The 19,194-nt window shown below is 48.3% G+C and overlaps 1 protein-coding gene across 1 annotated transcript in view; it reads right to left on the bottom strand.

Moving 5' to 3' along the window:
- LOC144137782 (uncharacterized) overlaps nucleotides 1-17,625 on the bottom strand; it is a 37,725-nt gene extending 20,100 nt beyond the window's left edge. Inside the window, exons 1-3 of the mRNA XM_077669761.1 lie at nucleotides 17,479-17,625; nucleotides 14,383-14,485; nucleotides 6,403-6,572 (exon numbers count right to left, since the gene is read on the bottom strand). Of these exons, the coding sequence (XP_077525887.1) occupies nucleotides 6,403-6,572; nucleotides 14,383-14,485; nucleotides 17,479-17,538 (333 nt within the window). The 5' untranslated portion in view covers nucleotides 17,539-17,625. The remainder of the gene's footprint in view (nucleotides 1-6,402; nucleotides 6,573-14,382; nucleotides 14,486-17,478) is intronic.
- Nucleotides 17,626-19,194: the final 1,569 nt, after the last annotated feature.

The raw sequence follows: 19,194 nt of genomic DNA, 5'->3' as shown, positions 1-19,194 counted from the left end.
CGCAGTTGTCTCTTAAACTGCACCGCTTTATAAGTAAAAAACAGCATCCTGAATTCTTGCTTCTATTTTGTTTTTGTGGTCGATTTAAACTACTAAACATTTCTTTCACTTCGCTGATAATTCAACTCCTCTAACCGATTTGTGAAGCGGTTCGGCACGTGATTTAGTCGAACCGGAACTGATGAAGTTACCCGAACCCGAACCGTAACCGAACCTTTATTTTTTCTGTTGAATACACTGATGTCGTTTATTTATTTATGCATACTGTCAATCCCTACTGCGATTGACAGGCACCGTCAAAGCAGGCACCGTCAAAGAACACATATCAAAAACACACAATTTGATTTACAATACGGAACGAAGAAGAACAACAAAGGTTGGCATAAAGTACGCAATGTGCACCAACAAAGAAATTATACAATAAAATAAGAAAAGATAAACGGTGCAAAAAAAGGTAGCCCTTGCTCAGATACCCAAACCACACACATTCAGGCACATAAAGAGCGTAAGAAGGGCAACCCTGCTTTCAAGAGAGGATAGCAATTTCAGCAATAACACTGAATTTCTCTACTGTTGTTCGTTCAGTAATGGTGTGATCTAGTGAATTCCAATTTCTGGTGGCACGGGGAAAGAAGGAAAAGTAGAACGTGTCATTATTACAGAAGTATTCTTAAAGTGTGTGCGTATGTTTACATCGAGTAGGACGGGTTTATCTTTAGCACAATGTGATAGAGTAAATACAAGAGCTTTAAACGGTTCACTTTGCCACGTTTTCCCAAATCCTTAAGGCCCGCACGCTGTAACATTTGAGTTGGAGAGCCATCATGCCTGTACCGCCTAAACATAAAGTGCACGGCCATACGTTGCCCGCTTTTCAATAAAGCAATGTTCGCCTTTGAAGCCGAGAACTAGGCTGCACTTGCGTACTCAGGAAAAGGGCGTATGAAAGTGGTATCAGCGAGAAGCTTTGTTTCGTACGTGGCTTCTTTCAATGTAAGCTTCAAAAAGAAAAGCTTGACTACCAACACTTATTTCTCTCAATTCAACGAGCCCATCTTTTCTCACGTTGCGCTGCTGAGCACGAGGTCGCGGGTTCGATTCCCGGCCGCGGCGGCCGCTTTTCTGATGGAGGCGAAAAGCAAAAACGCCCGCGTGTGCGAGATTTCGGCGCACGTTAAAGATCCCCAGGTGGTCAAAATTAATCCGGAGCCCTCCACTACGGCGCGCCTCATCGCCTGCGTTGCGTCGGCGCGTTAAACCCTACAATCAATCAATCAAACCATCTTTTCTCATTCTGATTCGCTACATGCATAGCGAGGGCCTCTGTTCTGGCAGTCTTTTTTTTTTTTCAGATTTCCAAAATGATTTATTCAGACAAAAATTTCCCGGGTGAGTGGGCTAAAGGCAGACGGACTCTGCCTGACTAAGGCCCATTCACGGGGTTCAGCCGTGTTCAGCCGTGAAGTTTGCAAAACAACAGTTTTTCGGCGCCCCGCTGTCGACGACACTGCTTATTCTACGCTTCGAGTGTCAGTGTTCGCGCACCGTCGCGTCCACGCAATTGACAAATGTCTAGGAACAAAATCCAATGACCCTGCCGCGCATTTGGACCGTCTGTCTAAAGTCGGTTGGCGCGAATTACGGGCTCGAAAAAATCTCAGGGGAAACGCCAGCTTGTTAACCTGCCATGTTGACCGCCCGACTCGCCGCTGTATCGCCGCCGCTCGGCGATGCCTCCGCTCGCCACTTCGCTCCAACCCGGTCCTGCTCTTCGTGCGCTTCGAGTAATGCGGCCTAAAATGCATGGGTTTGGGTTGGGACCAGAAGAAATTTCGAATAAAGCAATATTTCGAGTAAAGCGAGTTCGTTATAACGAAAATTACTGTATATATATATATATATATATATATATATATATATATATATATATATATATATATATATATATATTGTAATCAAACCACATCCGATTTTCAAGACGCCATGTTTATTCTCTCCGAACGAGCTCCGAGCTTCTCTCTCCTCTTCCAATCGGCGGCCGTCCTCTTCGCTTTGCTGGTAGAAGGCAGGAGACCGCTGGGGAGTCTCCTGCCTTTGCCGGGTTGCAGTGTGTTGCAGTTCTGAAGCCATGCTGACGAAATCTTGCAGGTGCAAATCAGGCGGCTGCACGGTCAAGACTGCAGCATGGGCGGGGTCGGCCAAGCCGTCTATGACATACTGCCTCGCAACAGGAGACACCAAGGCGAAGTCACAGTCTGCGAGCAGCCGCAGCTCGTCGTAGATGTAGGCCATGACGTTCTCGCTAGGGCCGTTGCGACGGGCACGCATTTCCATAATGCTAGCGTCGTAGTTGGCTGACAACCCGCTAAACGCAGTGACTAACGCCCCGCTCCAGCTTGCCCTGGTTAGATGGGAGTGACCTTCATACAGGTGCCATGCTCGAGCAGCATCGTGCAGGCGTTCTTGTGCAACTAACCACTTGGTGTGGTCGGGCCAAGTGTGGTGGGTGGCAAGGGCATCGATCAGCTTTGCCAAAGAAACAGCATCGTCCTGGAACCCTCGGAAGACCGGGACGCCCGTGTGGGCGGGCAATGGAAACGGGTTGGGAATGACGTCGCGAAGCTGCTGACACATCTGTTTGAGGGCCTGGGCATTCCAAAAACGGTGGCCGGCGTTCGCTGCAGTGGTCGTCATTGCGAGAGGTTGGTCACTCACGGAGGAGAGTCCAAAGTCCGCAGTGATCACTGCGTGAACGGCGGAAGCAGCGGCAAGTAAAGAAGACGTCGACCGCTGGGCGTTACTTCCGTTCGGTGCTCGTGCTGGTACCACAGCCCCGCCGATGAACTCGGGCAGCAGGGCTGAAAGGCGTGCCAGGCCTTGGCCGCTTCTGAGGGCCGGCCCTGCGGCCGGATCGCCGCGAGGGAGAGCAGGTCCGGAGGCTGAGTCGCCTCGGTGCTTGAAGGCTTGTGGGCTGCGCCGCTTGTAATGAAACCACGTCCGATTCTCAAAACACCATGTTTATTCTCTCCGAACGAGCTCCGAGCTTCTTTCTCCTCTTACAATTGGCGGCCGTCCTCTTCGCTTTGCTGGTGATTTGGCCCCTAACCACGCTTGCGGCTTTTCGTTGGCAAAGCACCGCGCCTTTACGATATTTATATATATATATATATATATATATATATATATATATATATAAATACCGAGTAGTCCGAGTGGCGCTGGCTACTACCCGCAAGCACAGGAAACAAAAATACCTAAACATAAATACCCCAGAAAGTGGAGGGGGAAATCGCCCCGCCGGTAGCGTAGTGGTTATCGCACCAGACCGGTATTCTGGAGGTCGTGGGTTCGGATCCCACCTGGCGGGCACTTTTTCTCCACTTTCTTTCTTTCCAAATTCTTTATCTGTTTCAATGACCTACCACATCCTCCCCTTTGCTTTCCGAGGTTTTCTTGACTGCCCACCCTTATTTCTGTGTTATCTGTAGATATATATATATTTATATATATATATATACATCGAAGATGCAGTCCTTATTGCCAGTGCTATACGGCTACTTTAAGGTGCTTTATAGAACCGAATGAGGTGATTGTCAATTTTGTATGAAACAGGAATAAAGAAATAAATCAGTAATATTGTGAGCGATGTTTTCATACCGATCGCTACATTGGCCATTCTCCCCATTCATAGCATCTAGAAAAAAATCCCATCATCAGCATCATCTTCATTCACGCGCCACCGGCTGCCACCCTGATATCGCGTGCCTCGTGCGACCGTCTTCTTCGTCGCAGCCTCTGCGGGTTGTTCCTTTCGCGAAGCCGGAATAAACGGTCTGTGCTTCCCCGTGACTTTGCCTTTCAAGTGGTGGAGTTGCCTTTTGACCCCATCCTCCGCCGCTCCCAGTTACACCCCTGGAGCTCCGTTCGGGTCGACGCGTCCTACTACCAGCTCCGCCGATGCAGCGAGAAGCCAGGTCGGAGTCCGCCGCTCAAACGGCGTCGACGTGGTTGCTAACAAGCCCCCAGCGTGACCCTCCCTTCTTCGCTGGTCTTCGCGGGGACGATGCCGACGACTGTCTTGACGAGTTCAACCGCGTCAGCCAGTTTAACAGGTGGGATGACGTTTTCAAGCTGCACATTGTCCCCCTCTCTCTAAACGAGGTGGCGAAGACGTGGTTCTACAACAACAAAGGACGCTTCGCTGATTGGACCACCTTTACGGATGAGATACGCCAGGCCTTTGGCACCCCGTCTCTTCGCTCAGATTGTGCCAGAAAGAAGCTGAACTCTCGCGTGCAACATCCCGAAGAAACATACATTTCTTACATCGAGGACGTTCTTGCCCTATGCCGCAGGGTGGACCAAAGCATGCCCGAGGCTCACAAGGTGCGCCACATCTTGAAGGGAATTGCTCCTTTCGCATTTAACGCCCTTGCTCTTCAGAACCCCACAAGCGTAATTGATGTGCGAACAACCTGCCTACGTCTCGACCAGTTGCAGTCTCTTTGTTGGTTATCCTCGCTCAAAAATTTATCTGGACGCCTTGGCCGCTGGGTTCTCCGTTTACAGGAGTACGATTTTACGGTGACTTACAAGTCGGGCAAGACTCACAATGATGCTGACGCCCTGTCCCGTTGCCCACAGCCGTCCCCGAAGGATACCACGCCCCCTGCCATCTCTTCTCCCACGCTGACAATGGCGCCTTTGCACACAGCAGAACAAGATATTCCATCAAACCTTGTATCTCTTCAACGAACCGACCCGATTCGTACTGCCGACACCTCATGGAACAACTCGATGGTTCTGCTTCACCACCTAATGGCCGCTCCCGCCGCCAACTAAACAAATTTCGCCTCTTGAATGGTGGAGCGCTTTACCGTCACAATTATCACCCTACCGGCGACAGGTGGGTTCCAGTCATCCCTCGCTGTCTTCGGAACCAAATCCTGGAAGTCTTTCACGATGACGCCATGGCTGGCCATCTTGCGTTCAACAAAACTTACGACCGCATTAGGAGCCGGTTCTTTTGGCCAGGCCTTTCCACCAGCGTCGCAAAATATGTTGCATCATGTGCTGCCTGTCAGCGTCGTAAACGCTCAACCTCAGCCCTGCAGGGATGCTACAGCCCCTGCCTTGCCCTCCTGCTCCATTCGAAGTCATTGGCATCGACCTATATGGACCTTTGCCTTCAACTTCGACTGGCCATCGATGGATTGTGACTGCTGTAGATCATTTGACTCGATTCGCCGAAACTGCTCCTCTGCGTACCGGCTCCGCTTCCGAAGTCGCAGATTTTTTTCTGCAAGCCATCTTTTTACGTCACGGACCACCTCGCACTCTTTTAAGTGACCGAGGACGCACATTCCTCTCAGCAGTCCTTGCGGAAGTTCTTCGGGCTGCCGGTACCATTCACAAGACCACGTCAAGCTATTATCCTCAGACAAATGGCCTGACAGAACGCTTTCATCGTACTCTGTCTGATATGATTTCTGTCTATATCAACCCCGACCACAGAAACTGGGCCGCCATTCTTCCCTTTGTAACATACGCCTACAACACTGCTGTTCAAAGTACCACTGGATTTTCACCGTTTTTCCTCGTGTATGGCCGGCATCCACCATCTGTTCTGGACGCATCTTTCTTTTCCTGCCCGGTTTCTCCAACAGTTACCATGACAGATCAATTTGTTTCTCGTGTCGCGCATTGCCGGAACCTCGCCCGATTGAACACCGAGTTCTGCCAGAATGACCGGAAGTCTCGATACGATACAGATCGCCGGGACGTCACCTTCGAACCAGGAGACGAAGTGTTGCTTTCCACACCTCTACGTGCTCCAGGGCTATGTGAAAAGTTTATGCCACGATTCATTGGCCCGTACACAGTCCTTCAGCGTACCTCTCCAGTGAACTACTTAGTTACTCCTACGTGTGGTGTCACTGACCGTCGGTGCCGTGGCGTTGAGACTGTGCATGTTTCGCGTCTAAAACGCTTTCTTCGCCGATCGCCATCCCTCTGACTTGCGGCCAGGTTGGCCGCTTCGACCGCCGGGGAAGTTAGTGTGAGCGATGTTTTCATACCGATCGCTACAGTGGTCATTCTCCCCATTCATAGCATCTAGAAACACTCCCATCATCAGCATCATCTTCATTCACGCGCCACCGGCTGCCACCCTGATATCGCGTGCCTCGTGCGACCGTCTTCTTCGTCGCAGTCTCTGCGGGTTGTTCCTTTCGCGAAGCCGGAATAAACGGTCTGTGCTTCCCCGTGACTTTGCCTTGCAATATATATATATATATATATATATATATATATATATATATATATATATATATATATATATATATATATATATATATATCGTTTCAGAAGAATGGACAGTTAGTGCAGAGAAGAGAGGCTCACGTTGTGCGTGGTGCTGCAGTCGTTGAGCGGCACGGGCAGCGTGTAGCGGCGGGAGCCGTCGCCTCGGATGCGGCAGTTGTCGCGCTTGTCTCCCGCGTGCACCACTCCGCGGAAGGGCTGCGTGAAGTTGATCCGTACCAGGAACCGCTCCGGCTCGCACGTCAGCACCACTGCGCACGCGCGGATTGGCTCGCGCACGTTCTCGAACACGTGCGACACACATTTCAGCATGCACTGGCAACAAGAGAATACGCGTACCCGAACACTGTAACTATGGTGTCATTTATAACTAAGGGTCATTCGAAAATGCGACACACTTTCATAGGTGCCGCTATAGTTTACAACATCGATAATAATCACTCCTTAAAATATTCAAATTTTGATTGTAAAATGAGGTGCACCGCTGTCGAGTGCCTTGGCAGCCATGAGTAGTATAACGCATGCCGTCATTTTTCTTTTTTTCCTGAAAAATGGTCTCCTTCAAACTCGCCGTGTCCTTTTCAGTGCTAAGGCTGATTGGTCCATGACCAGCGAATATTTGGCTTTTCAAGATTCATGTGGTGCACAATAATGATGCTGTAGCACGGCTGAGTCACTCTGACGTCACCAGCCCTTTTTTTTAAATCACGTGACCTGTTACGTCACCATTTGTCCCTATATCGACTACGTTGCAAGCGCAATAAGCGTTGTTCGCCACCCGACTACCGGCCTGCTTACAGACGCAAACTCGTTAGCGGCCTCAGTTTGCTCCGTGAAGATTCAGTGTGTTAATCCCTAAACTTATCTTTCTTGGACTCCTTCATTTTCCACCTTAGCGACTACGCTGAACATAAATTGCAACCAGAAAGTCAACCAACACAAGTACACAAAAAACAATAAATAGGCCACAAATCTCAACACCCGTTCCTAGCTTGCTTGGTGTCATCTCTTGACGTCCGCAAGAACATCCGGTTGGGGGCGTCGTCTCCTACTGCGATATTCTGCGCCGCAGCGTCGTATGGGACGAGGTCGTCTGACTTTCTGTGTTCCGTTGGGGCCGCTTTTTATAATTTTGCTTATGAATCCTTCACTCCGCTCACGGCTGGAAAAGGTGATGGAAGGAATGGGGCGGGACTTTTACGCCTCCACACCACGCCGAAATATTACGCAAAAAGAGAAAGAGCCTGTCACCATGCGTTCGCGGCGGCGGCATCCGTTGGTACATAAGGGAGTCGAAAATGTGTGAGGGAATGACTAAAGAATCGCCTCAAATTTTGTTAGAGTGAGCCCGTACATGCGTTTCGAGCTGACGTTGGTTTATATATCCCTTAACTAGCCGCTCGTTCGCGCAAATGTCGGGCTTGCTCTTGTTGTGGTGACGCCATGCACGCGCATACACGGGCAGTTGTATTCCATTCCATTATTCCGGTCGGTTTAAACATTTATAACCGTAACAAAAAGCAGCTGGAGGGTTGCCCGGTACGGCACAGGAACTTTCTTTAGAGTTCGTCGTGTACTCCATTTCACACTCTCTCCCCCCTTAATTTTCGAGAAACTCCTACGCGACCCTGTGTTTATCAACTACTAGACAAGTACGCCGTGACAAATATTACGAGCGGTCTCGGAAGGCTAGTATGAGTTTTTGAACCGTGCGCGCCTTCCTCATTGTTCGATTGTGCGTATGATTGCACAAAACTATTATTCCACCCTGGCTTTTTCTCCTGATGGCCTGCAGCCCCTTTTCTGGCTGAAAGGCTGTTCGTACATTTTTTAGGTGCTCAGTGCTGCCAGTTGCGATATGTGGAGTGTTTACTAGCCGGCCGCGGCCCCATATCCCCCCCCCCCTCCCCTAAGCCTACCTTGTGTCTTGTTTAAGTGGATGGGAGGAAACTAGTTTACTCTAGATATAAAGACATAACAATCTTGCAAAATACACACATGAGTATTTCGTCCTCTGAAAGTACAATTGCCTTTTTATATATACAAAGCGTGAGTTGAAAACTGAACAAATCGTGCCTACCACTTAAACGATGCATTGGAGTTTGATATGGTAGTTCCGCAGTTCTGCCAAAAAGTTTTGTTTTGGATTCGCCAATACGATTCACAAACCATGCCACATAAAAGAAAATCAAAAAGCAACACCCTACCGCGATTTGAACCCGCGACTTTGACTGAGCGGCCGCGAGCCTTCAGTCGACTGCAATACAAAATAACTGGAGATTGCGTGGAAATAACCTGTATACTACATTCAGCCGCACCCTTTATGCCACATAAATATTTTCTACCTGATTTCAAGGACTCATGGCTGGTTAACTGAGCATTTCTTGAATAACAGTTGCGCAGTAGGGTTCCATAATGTCCCCGTATAGCTTACATCCAGCAACATCACGGTTTCGACTGCGACCGCGATTTCGCTTTGTGAGAATAGTGAGAACCGCGATTTCGCTTTGTGAGAACCAACGTGCTTTTGTTTTACGCCTAAGGCTAAAAAGTATGGTTGATATTGATTCAGTAATAGCTAATAAACCTTCCATAACTCCTCCTCTGCTCTTAAAGGGATACTGAAGTGATTTGTAAACATTGCGGGATAGCGCTCATTGTAGTCCCGAGTCCACCGGCCATGTTTCGACCACTCTGAGTGCGTTTACGCGAATTTATTTAGTAGAATAATCAATTCGAAAATGCTGTCCTCCTCTCTGCATCCTCGCCCATTTTCTGTGGCGTTTTCGCGTGACGTCAGGAGGAAATGACTTGGCTTGACTGCGCTACTGCACGGCTCGCCGACCTTCCCACAGAGTCAGTCGGTGTCGGCCCAGCGTTTAGTCCGCCGGCCGTCGACGGGTCGTCGAAATTCGTTCTCTCAGTTGAAACTGAGCCACGACACGTTAGCTAATGCAATAATGTGCGTTTCTTTAGTTTGTTACTTTATACACTGTATCAAGCTCCAAGTCCAGATCTGATCTGATTGTAGGGTTTTACGCGCCGACCCAACACAGGCGATGAGGCGCGCCGTAGTGGAGGGCTCCGGATTAATTTAGACCACCTGGGGATCTTTAACGTGCGCCGAAATCTCGTACATACGGGCGTTTTTGCTTTTCTCCTCCATCAGAAAAGCGGCCGCCGCGGCCGGGAATCGAACCCGCGAACTCGTGTTCAGCAGATGCTCCAAGTCCAGATCGCTCCACACAAGCGCTACTCATGTGCTGCAGCAATACAACTCAACCAACCACCGTCCATGCATCATGCATTGATTTAACCTTAGCAAAGAATGAAGTAATAAAGTGTGTGGTTAGGTGCATTTCACTTCTCTCTGGTTTCACTATTTGTAGAGCGACGTGAGCGAATTCAAGTGACGTCGCATGGGTAATCGTTATGGGTGTCGTTTACTGCTTCGCTTTCCAACCACATTCGCAGGATGGATTGGCACGAACTTTTTTTGCTGAATGCGGGTATTAAATGTTTTCTCTCAGATAATGTGTTTAACAGTAACCACATAGAGCGACTTCTGCGATCGACGCGACGAACGATCCGTATGGGGATCCGCAACCGCTCGTCCCAATCGCTCGCTGAGGCAGCCACATGAGAGTGATCGCGTGAACCGCGGCAAACGCGATCCTAATACTGCCGCACGTACAGCGCCCAATACGATTATCGAAGTACACACGACCGCAAGGTTTTTTAATGTGCGTATTTGTCACAAAAACGGGAATCCTTGCACTACACAACATTTGACACAAAAATCCTGCACTACGAAAGAGTGCACTTGTAATACCACAGAAGCACATAAATAAGATGACTAATAGGAACGAGCAAAGACGATGCGCAGTGCATGAGATATTTGAGCGAGCAAGTTAATAAAATTCATCAGTTATGTTCTTTTCAAATTTACGCAAACAATGCCAAACGTAGGAGCGATAGTTTTGATGGATGCACATTTATGTGAAATGGATACGCTTCATTGAGGTATCTGCGCTTCATTGCACCTCATAGTTATATAAAGGTAATGAATGTTAAAATTAACAAATGCACCATTACACCACTGAATGCATAAAACAACGTAGACGCAACAAATTCCCTAGATGTTGACAAATTTTCCTTTTTCCCTAAAGACGATTCAAATCCCCTAGATCTAGGGAAGTTTCCTTAGAGTTGCCAGCAGTGGTTGAGCTGAATGAACTTCGTGGACAAAACCATGTTTATTACAACTTAGGACAGAGCCGCTTTCATTACGTCGCGAATTTGTCAGGGCGCTGTTTTCGCTTCTCAGTGGATTCACAACGACGGTTCGGCCGATAGGCATTGTCGGCGTCTTTGGTCAGCGAACTAATCCTACAACTCGGACTTTCGATTGGCCGACGTGTTCGTGTCGCCGTCGGCGTCGTGTGACAAAGCGGTCTGCCAACTCGGAAGTAGGCGTCGCCATCGTGTCGTCGTCATGTCAGCCTAGCCAACGAGCCTTAGGGAGGATCGTGGTAATAGAGTAAAAAAGATAAACATGCACGAACACGATAGCGTTAAGCGTACTGCAGGAAGCGCTAATTAACCAAAGGCGCCGCCGCAGCCTGTTGACGCTGAGCAGACAACGCTTCTCATCGCCGGAAGGGAGAAAAAAAGCCGTCCAGTTGCAAGATTTCTGCTTCGTGACGCACGTGGGAGAATCGATGACGTACTTGCGGGAAGATGGCAGAGCCCAAAAGCACGCAGGAAAGGGTGGGAATGCGGCAGCAAACTTTGCAATGAAAGTGTGAGCCTTCCGCTGCCCTTAGACATGTTCTACTTGGCACAGATGACGTTCACCACCCAACCTAACGATTGCGCTACTTCATTTAGTGTGCTCAAAACGCCTTTCAGGGCCATTTTAATGTCCACAACCTATACGGGCCTGGGCTTTTTCGTCTGTAATGCACATGGCCCATTCGCTGTTCTAAAACCGATACAGCCTTTTCCCTGCGTCTGAAGCAAACTTCACCCTCTCTTTAACTTTGTTTGTGCCGAAAAGTCAGTGCGGGCGATTTTTAACGCCATAACGTTATTAGGCTCATTTTTCGATTTCCCCGTGGCTGCTGCCATCCGCTATTAGCCGTCCTCATCAAGCGTCCGCGCAAATACGTCATCGCTGCCAACGGCAAACTACGACTGAGACAGCGAGATGCGAGGGCTCTCCTAAATCTAGAATATGCCGCAGCGGCAACTGAAGTGTGCAAAGGAGAAGAATTATACTACGGCGGACATGCATTTTTAGCCTGTGCCGCGCCTGCGCAGTGATATTCTTTCAACGCCATGTCCGTGGTACCATGCGCGGCTGACACGGTCGCCAACCGTGCCCGCAACTGACGCCATCACACCAAAGTGGCTGTCCCATCGCAACTAACGCCGGCACCAACATTGTGTCACCTAACTAAAGAGGGGGGGGGGGGGGGCAGATGATTATCCCCAGTGTCTGAAGAACCAAGAAAGTCTGCATTATAAGCATAAATAAACTAAAATATCTCCTAGTAAAAAATAAAACTAAGTTTATAGCACTTCATGAAACTATTTTTAAGCGAAGCTTTGTACCTCTACCAGCCAAGGGTTCTGTCGCGACCGTCGACGTCAACAGAAAACTCCCCCGAACAAATAAAATAAATTACTGGCACCGCCAGAAATCGAACCTGGACCGAATAGATAAACGGAGCTATATACCGTTGTCTTACCGATTGAGCTACGAGCGCAAGCGGAGACGGGGGAGACAGACATTGTAGTCACCGGAGCACAGCTGCGGATTTATCCCCTGCGTTTTCGCTGAATGTCACGTGATAGCATCACGCGACCACTCGCGCCGCTGTGCGCTCAGCCCACGGCACGTGTAGCGGCCGTGTGCACGCCAGTGGTTCGTCCATTTCGTCCTCCGAGGGTTTGGACCCGTGTGAAACACTGATACCAAACTACCGACTACAATCCGTGGAACGTTCATTGACTTAACGTTCACAAAGAATATACCGGCGGTGACAACGCAAAGTCTGAGTGAGCATCACACCGATCATAAGGTTATTCTTAACGTCGTGCCGAAGCGAAATAATAATGAACGTGTTACAGGTACAGTGCAACGTGTGAATAACGCAAGTGGGTCATAGTCACCGTGGTAGGTAGTGTCTAAAGCTTCGCTTCCACCCACCTCCTCAGGATGGCCCGCACTTTATTTTAATTTACTTTTCAAATTTTTCGCGGTTCATTTACAACCGCGATGTGTGTGTGGTAAACGAGGGATGGCATCACGCGGCCAAGATTAAAAAAAAAACACCATAACTTTTTTCTGGATGTCACCACCGAGAACACCCACGCAAGGCTCCTCGGCATAGCCCTACTGAGAAGCGGCAGAACCGTTCTCACAATCGTGAAAATACAAAAAGCTTTAACGAATTGTGCCCATTAATTGTACAATGCCTAACCAGGGGAACAGCACGTGTGAAAGAGGAAACGATAAGACCCATGCAGGCACTTATTATCGTACAGCCTGCCGTTCCGTACCCTCACCGAAGAAAACCAAATAAACGCCTTCATCGGAACAGATATAAGGCAGCCCAGAACCTACCAATTTTCGCGGTCGCCGGAAATGCCCTAAAATTGGGCCTTATAATATAGCACCTTTGAAGACATGAAAAACCATTCTCTTATTGCATAGGAAGCAGCTGTTATATAAAACCGGGACGAGAAAATGTACCCAAGATAGTAACTTCTCTCCCCCTCCCCTTTCAGCGGAGAAGAAACTGGACTTCATGATAGACATGTCAACGACGCAGCGACTACCCCTAAAAACCCTTCCCAACCTAAATCATTGGATCCAAACCTACGCAAGGACAGGCTAGAAGCCAGGATCAAATTCCTTCATTTAGATCATCGTAACCATGCAAACACAGAATTCACATACGCCGGAACGTGAGAAATTACTGAGGCAACAATAGTCGCAATGGTCTACCCTAGCAATCTTCGTCACTGCACGATCCTTCCCCATACACAAGAACGGAACAACCGGAAATTGGGCCCGTCCTGTCAGCAATCCGACTAGCGAAACTATCAAATAGAAGTACAAACATCATTACAGACTCTTGTCACAGCATTTGAAACATCATTACAGACGGAATACCTAAACGCTTCCGAAAGATTCTACCATCTACAATCGAGTAAGTTGAAATTACTGGACACCCTGACGCGAGGTTCTGGAAGGGATTAAGGGTTGCTAAGAAGCACTCGAACTCACATATATTTCTCCTCGCAACCAGGGCTGCCACACTCCCCTCCCCGAAAAATATAGAGAACCTCTCTTCTTTCCAAGCCCAGGAACACGACCCTTCGCGTGCTGAAGAAGCGAAAGCTCTGCGCACGAAACAAACCAATGTATATATTCACCAATTTATAGGGCGCAGATGTTTGGTAGGGAACATCCGACGTTAACTGAAAACTATGTAAATGCGGAAAACGTGCACCCTTTTCCACGCCACTTTGCCATGTTCAAGGAGATGCTCAAGGGAGAACAACTGAAACATTACATATTCCACTTCTGTGGAGAAATGAGAGGCAGCTTTGACTGTCTTCTCATCACAAGATCAGCGTGAGCTGATTGAGAGGGCGGGGAACGAGCTGCTGGATTCGGGGCTCGCTGAAACTGATCAACACCAAGTACCGCAATCTTTCACGCCAGCATCTTAAACCACACAAGCGTTGATGGCTTCTGTTTCTGTCTTTCCTGTGCCATGGTGGTTTAAAACCATTGAGGCTATTCTTACTCTTTTGACTGACCTTCGGTGTTTGTAAAGCATAAATGGTAAATGCAGCAACTCCGTTCCAAAACGATCACTGGAAGTCGAAGTAACGCTATCGCGTCGTACATCTTAAGACCTCAACGTAGATGTCACTGCAGCTTTCTTCTTTGTATTTTTTTTTTTGCTAACGCCAACGGACCACGCACAATCTTAAACAGCTCTCCTTTTAAAAAGGTGAAGGAGTGTGCGCATGACGGGATACCTCTTGTCCTGTCTGTCGTGAAGTGATTCTTGACGATTGGCCCGGTGGGGCCTCTCAGGACTTCCCTCCCTCCAGGGTTGCCGGTCGCCGTGGAAGCCAAGAGCTGCAAAAGTGAAACGGCATCACTTCCATCCACGGGAACTTCCGTGTTAATTCTAGCCTTGTTGAAACGACAGAGAATTGGTTCATGACATCAGTTCGAGTATAGGGCATGAACCAATCCACAACTAAGTGGCCTCTTTTGTGTTCTTTGTCTGTACGAGACGGAGAAAGGAACTTTAAAAGCGCAGAATGAACGAGGGTCGGACAGAAAGGGCACACACCAGCGCCTACTCACCACTACCAATTTATCGAAAGTCACAAAATTTATACTTGAAAACAAACCAAAGATTAGATAAACATAGTGCCTATTAGCGCGCGCTCTTTGTCTCTCGCTCCTGTACCGCGATTGATGTTTTGCTATCCCACTTGGTATCATGTGAAGCGATATAAAAGTCCTCCACCAGCTCCTTAAAAGTTTGACCCTTATGCCGGTACAAAACCACAGTTTCCTCGAACCAAGGATGAGAGCCGCACTTTTTTCACTGCGCACGAAGGTTGGCGCTCGTGGAATGTGTTATCGTAGAAAAATGTTCTCACAAACGGACGTTTCGGCACCTTCCAGTCTGGGCCACGTACACAAACTTGAATGAAAAAGAGATTCTAAAGACCACGCCGATAGCACAACAAACTACAGACTGCGCATGGTTCGCGCCGCACTTTTGTCCTCCCTTTGCTCGGACGATATAAATTGTTGACCATGCGGCAAAGATTGCCCGCGTTTGTTTTGTTTTCTGCCAAAACAAAGCGTTTAGTTAGTTATGCGGTCGGTGTCGTATGCGCGCATACATGAGAGTATGCGCGCATACCCTCATGTATAGATTGGCCACGATCACATGGCACTCTTTCTTGATGTGGCGCATACCCCAATGGGCTGATTGCGTTACGACGTTACAAGACCTGCTCATTAGCATTGCTACAATATATATATATAAATATATATATATATATATATATATATATATATATATATATATATATATATATATATATATATATATATATATATATATATATATATATATATATATATATATATATATATATAGCAGAACAGAGAGATACGGGACGAGGGACTCGGTAAAGATACATATCAAGGTTGCAGTCGTCATTGCCAGTGCTATGCGGCGCTAGTTGACCGGCCTCAGAGCTCTTGTAAATATAAACCCCCGCTTTAAAGTCGAGAGAGAAGCCGCTGTGGGGATAGCGTAATTGGTTAACGCACCGCACCGGTTATGCGGAGATGTGGGTTCGAGTCCCGCTCCCGGAAAACGGCGGATTTTTTCTCGACTTATATTTTCGCTTATTTATCAATGAATCAAAGAAACGTGACAAGCACACGTCATTCGGCCCTATTATATATTTCGAAAAGCCGAATAGCACTGGCAATGACGACTGCAACCTTGATATATATATATATATATAGAGAGAATAATATAGTTAGGAAATGAGGAGCTCGTTGAGGAAATACAGAAAGATAGGTTGGCAGTCTACAACGCTAAAGGAGGCATAGGGGTGTTGTTAGGCTCTTTTTTTACTACGGTTAATAAATTTAACAATTTTTTTTAAATATAAGGAAGAAAGAAAGAAAGAAAAGCACGCGCCCAGAGTGGGGACCGAACCCACGCCTTTCGATTAGATCTCGAATGCCGAATTGGTAAGGCATTCGAGATCTAAACGAAAGGCGTGGGTTCGGTCCCCACTCTGGGCGCGTGTTTTTCTTTCTTTCTTTCTTCCTTATATTTAAAAAAATTGTTAAATTTATTAACCGTAGTAAAAAAAGAGCCTAACAATACCCCTATGCCTCCTTTGGCGTTGTAGACTGCCAACCTATCTTTCTGTATATATATATATATATATAGATATATATATATAGATATATATATATATATATATATATATATATATATATATATATATATATATATATATATATAATAATGTAACGTCACTAACGGTAATAAATAGTCTAACCACTCCCCTATGCCTTCTTTGGCGTTGTAGACTGCCGGCATTTCTTTCTATATATATATATATATATATATATATATATATATATATATATATATATATATATACGCACTAGCGAACGTGGTGTCAGTCGACGAGCCATTATTACCCCAAAAGAATACTTTGTGCGACGCTACCGATAATTTGGCCTGTTTACTCTACCTTGTAATAATCGCTGCCCAACTACCAGCGGCGGTCTCGAATAAAGCCTCCAAACGAAGCGGTCATAAACGATAAATGCGTGTAGATGAGGAATGCATGCGAGCTCTCTTCACAGAAGGTGGCCGCAGTTCAGTCAAGCGGAGGCGGCGGCGCATCCCAAGAAGTGCCGCCCACACTGCCGCCGCTCGTTTCCAGCTCGGCAGTCTTGCTCGAGGCTGGCCATTCAGCCGTTGTCATGTTGTGATAGGTGGCCATTCATCGGGTAGTCGCGTATTTTACTCCACCGGGCGCACAGAATGACTACACTTTTGCTTTTTCACAGCTACCTCACCTGGCCCCCCGTTGACAGATAAAAAACGGAGACATCAGGCCTAGTACCGACAAGAGACAAAAAAAAACACAACAGACGCCTGTACGGGCCGCGATTCAATTGATAAATATTTTGTCACTCCCGTTATTATGTATTTACCCGTGACTCGACTTTTACGAGACCTATGAAGAGACAAAGTAACTCATCACGAACGTCTCACAGTGCGCTTTATCTCGCGCGTTCTTCTCGCTACCGGTCGCTGCCGTCACGTCACTCAAGTGCTAACTTCACTGCGCTCCCAGTTTTGTGGCGCTAATCATTCCCCCGAACGTCTTCTATCATGAAGTGAAAAGCTGTAGCAAAGCTAGCTCTGGCTCATACATGTCCCCGACCTCATAATGTGGCGAAAATAAATGGTCCCAAAGAGAGCCCCGTTATCTGAGTACGTGCTCCGAAGGCGACGCCGAGTGCGCATCTCGCACGCGCGGCTTCCGGCCAGCGAGCGAGCGACTCACCCCGAGCAGTGCAGCAGCCAGCGTCGTCGCCACAAGCGTTGCCCCCCAAGCGCCGTCCATGGTGGCTGCTGCCTCCCGCGACGGCCGACGAACGAGTGCGCGCTGTGCGCGACGGCCCTGACTCGGACCGGTCTGGCGCGAAACTGGTTCGACCTCACCCGGGCTGAGCACCACAGCTACACCGTCTGCGGCGTCGATGCGCGCACGGGATGTCTGTCACGCGGGGCTGCCGGCTGCCGCGCACGTCTGTCATGTGCGGCTGCTTGTACGCACCGCATTTTCGGGAGGAAGTGTGCAGTGTAGCAGGCGAACGCTCATTTTTACCACAGGGGGACGGACGGGGCCAGATGCGAAGAGACACGGAGGACGGGCTGTCACTCACAACGCAGGTTCATTCCAAAAATGCAGGGACTGGTATGAATGCCAGTGCAGACTCAGCGGCACGAGCCAAAGCTTAAAAGCAAAAATTTTCTACAGGGCACAGGAAGAAGGTCCTCGACTCTCTTCTCGTAAACATTCGAGAAGCCGCTGTACAGGACCGCATGTAATCGGGACACTCCGCCCCCCGCCCCATCCTCCAACTCCCTTCCCCCATCTCCACCTCCGCCGATGACAAAGGTCGAGGCACGGAGTGTAATTAAGATTAATAAATACATATCACAACAACAACAAAAATTATTCCACGCACCTAGTTGATACAGTAGCTACAGCAGTCCAGTGCAAGAATTGCGTTCTCGGGTTCGATTCCCGGACGGGGCGGCCGATTTTCTGATGGAGGCGAAAGGCAAAAACGGCAGTGTGTTCGAGATTTCGGCGCACGTTACAGATCCCCAAGTGGTTAAAATTAATCCGGAGCCCTCCACTTCGGCGCGCCTCATCGCCTGTGTAGCGTCGGCATGTTACACCCTACAATCTATCAAAATTAAAAGAATTGCGGTCTTTTCTGCGGGGAAGAGGGATGAACGCATGTAAGGAGCCGTCAGCCCTGCCGATGAATCTTTCTTTTGCGAAATAGATAAAAAAAAGGGTGAGCGGCACACGTGTTGCATTTCTTTTTGGGAGGTGTGTGTGTGTGTGGGTTGGGGGGGGGGGGAGACGTCACACGTTCCAGTTATCTGACCAATTAGTCAGCCATGGTGTTACGATAGCATGCCACTTTGCTGAAGAATTGGCACCTAAACGAATGGGCCATATTCTCTGGCCAAATTCACGAGCGGCACTTCATCAACAGGCCTTATTTCCACGGGAACAACTGGCCCACCAAATACACACTCTGCATACACAGGTTACCATCTTGCTGCACAATGCAGTGCTATAGTGGCTATTTGGGCATTGTGTCGTGATAGGGAATGTGGTGGCTCACGAAAAAGCTTGCGCGGCCCACAACCATTCCAGCGTCATCATCCCGATTCCCTTCTACCGACGCGTACTCTGTCGCACGACAGTTACAACAATCAATGTGGACGGGCAGATCTACAACGTGTCAGCCTTTGTATAAAATTGACCCCGCCTGCACCTTCCGAATGCCGTGGGGCCTGGGTAAGCGGGCGAAGCAATTCTTCACCGCATTCGCCTCAATGTTGCTTTTACTAACCACTAGTTGCACAAGACGCGCCCAGTTGCCTCCCCTCACTGTCACGCTTGCAATGTTCGTGAGGACATAGAACGTGTACTGTGCGTCGGTCCCCGTTTTGACGCTCCACGGAAAACCATGAA

This window comes from Haemaphysalis longicornis, unplaced genomic scaffold (genome assembly GCF_048455015.1).
Source record: "Haemaphysalis longicornis isolate Haplotype H1 unplaced genomic scaffold, Haemaphysalis longicornis Haplotype H1 scaffold_1, whole genome shotgun sequence".
NCBI lineage: Eukaryota > Metazoa > Arthropoda > Arachnida > Ixodida > Ixodidae > Haemaphysalis > Haemaphysalis longicornis.
This window is presented reverse-complemented; position numbering and strand designations above follow the sequence as displayed.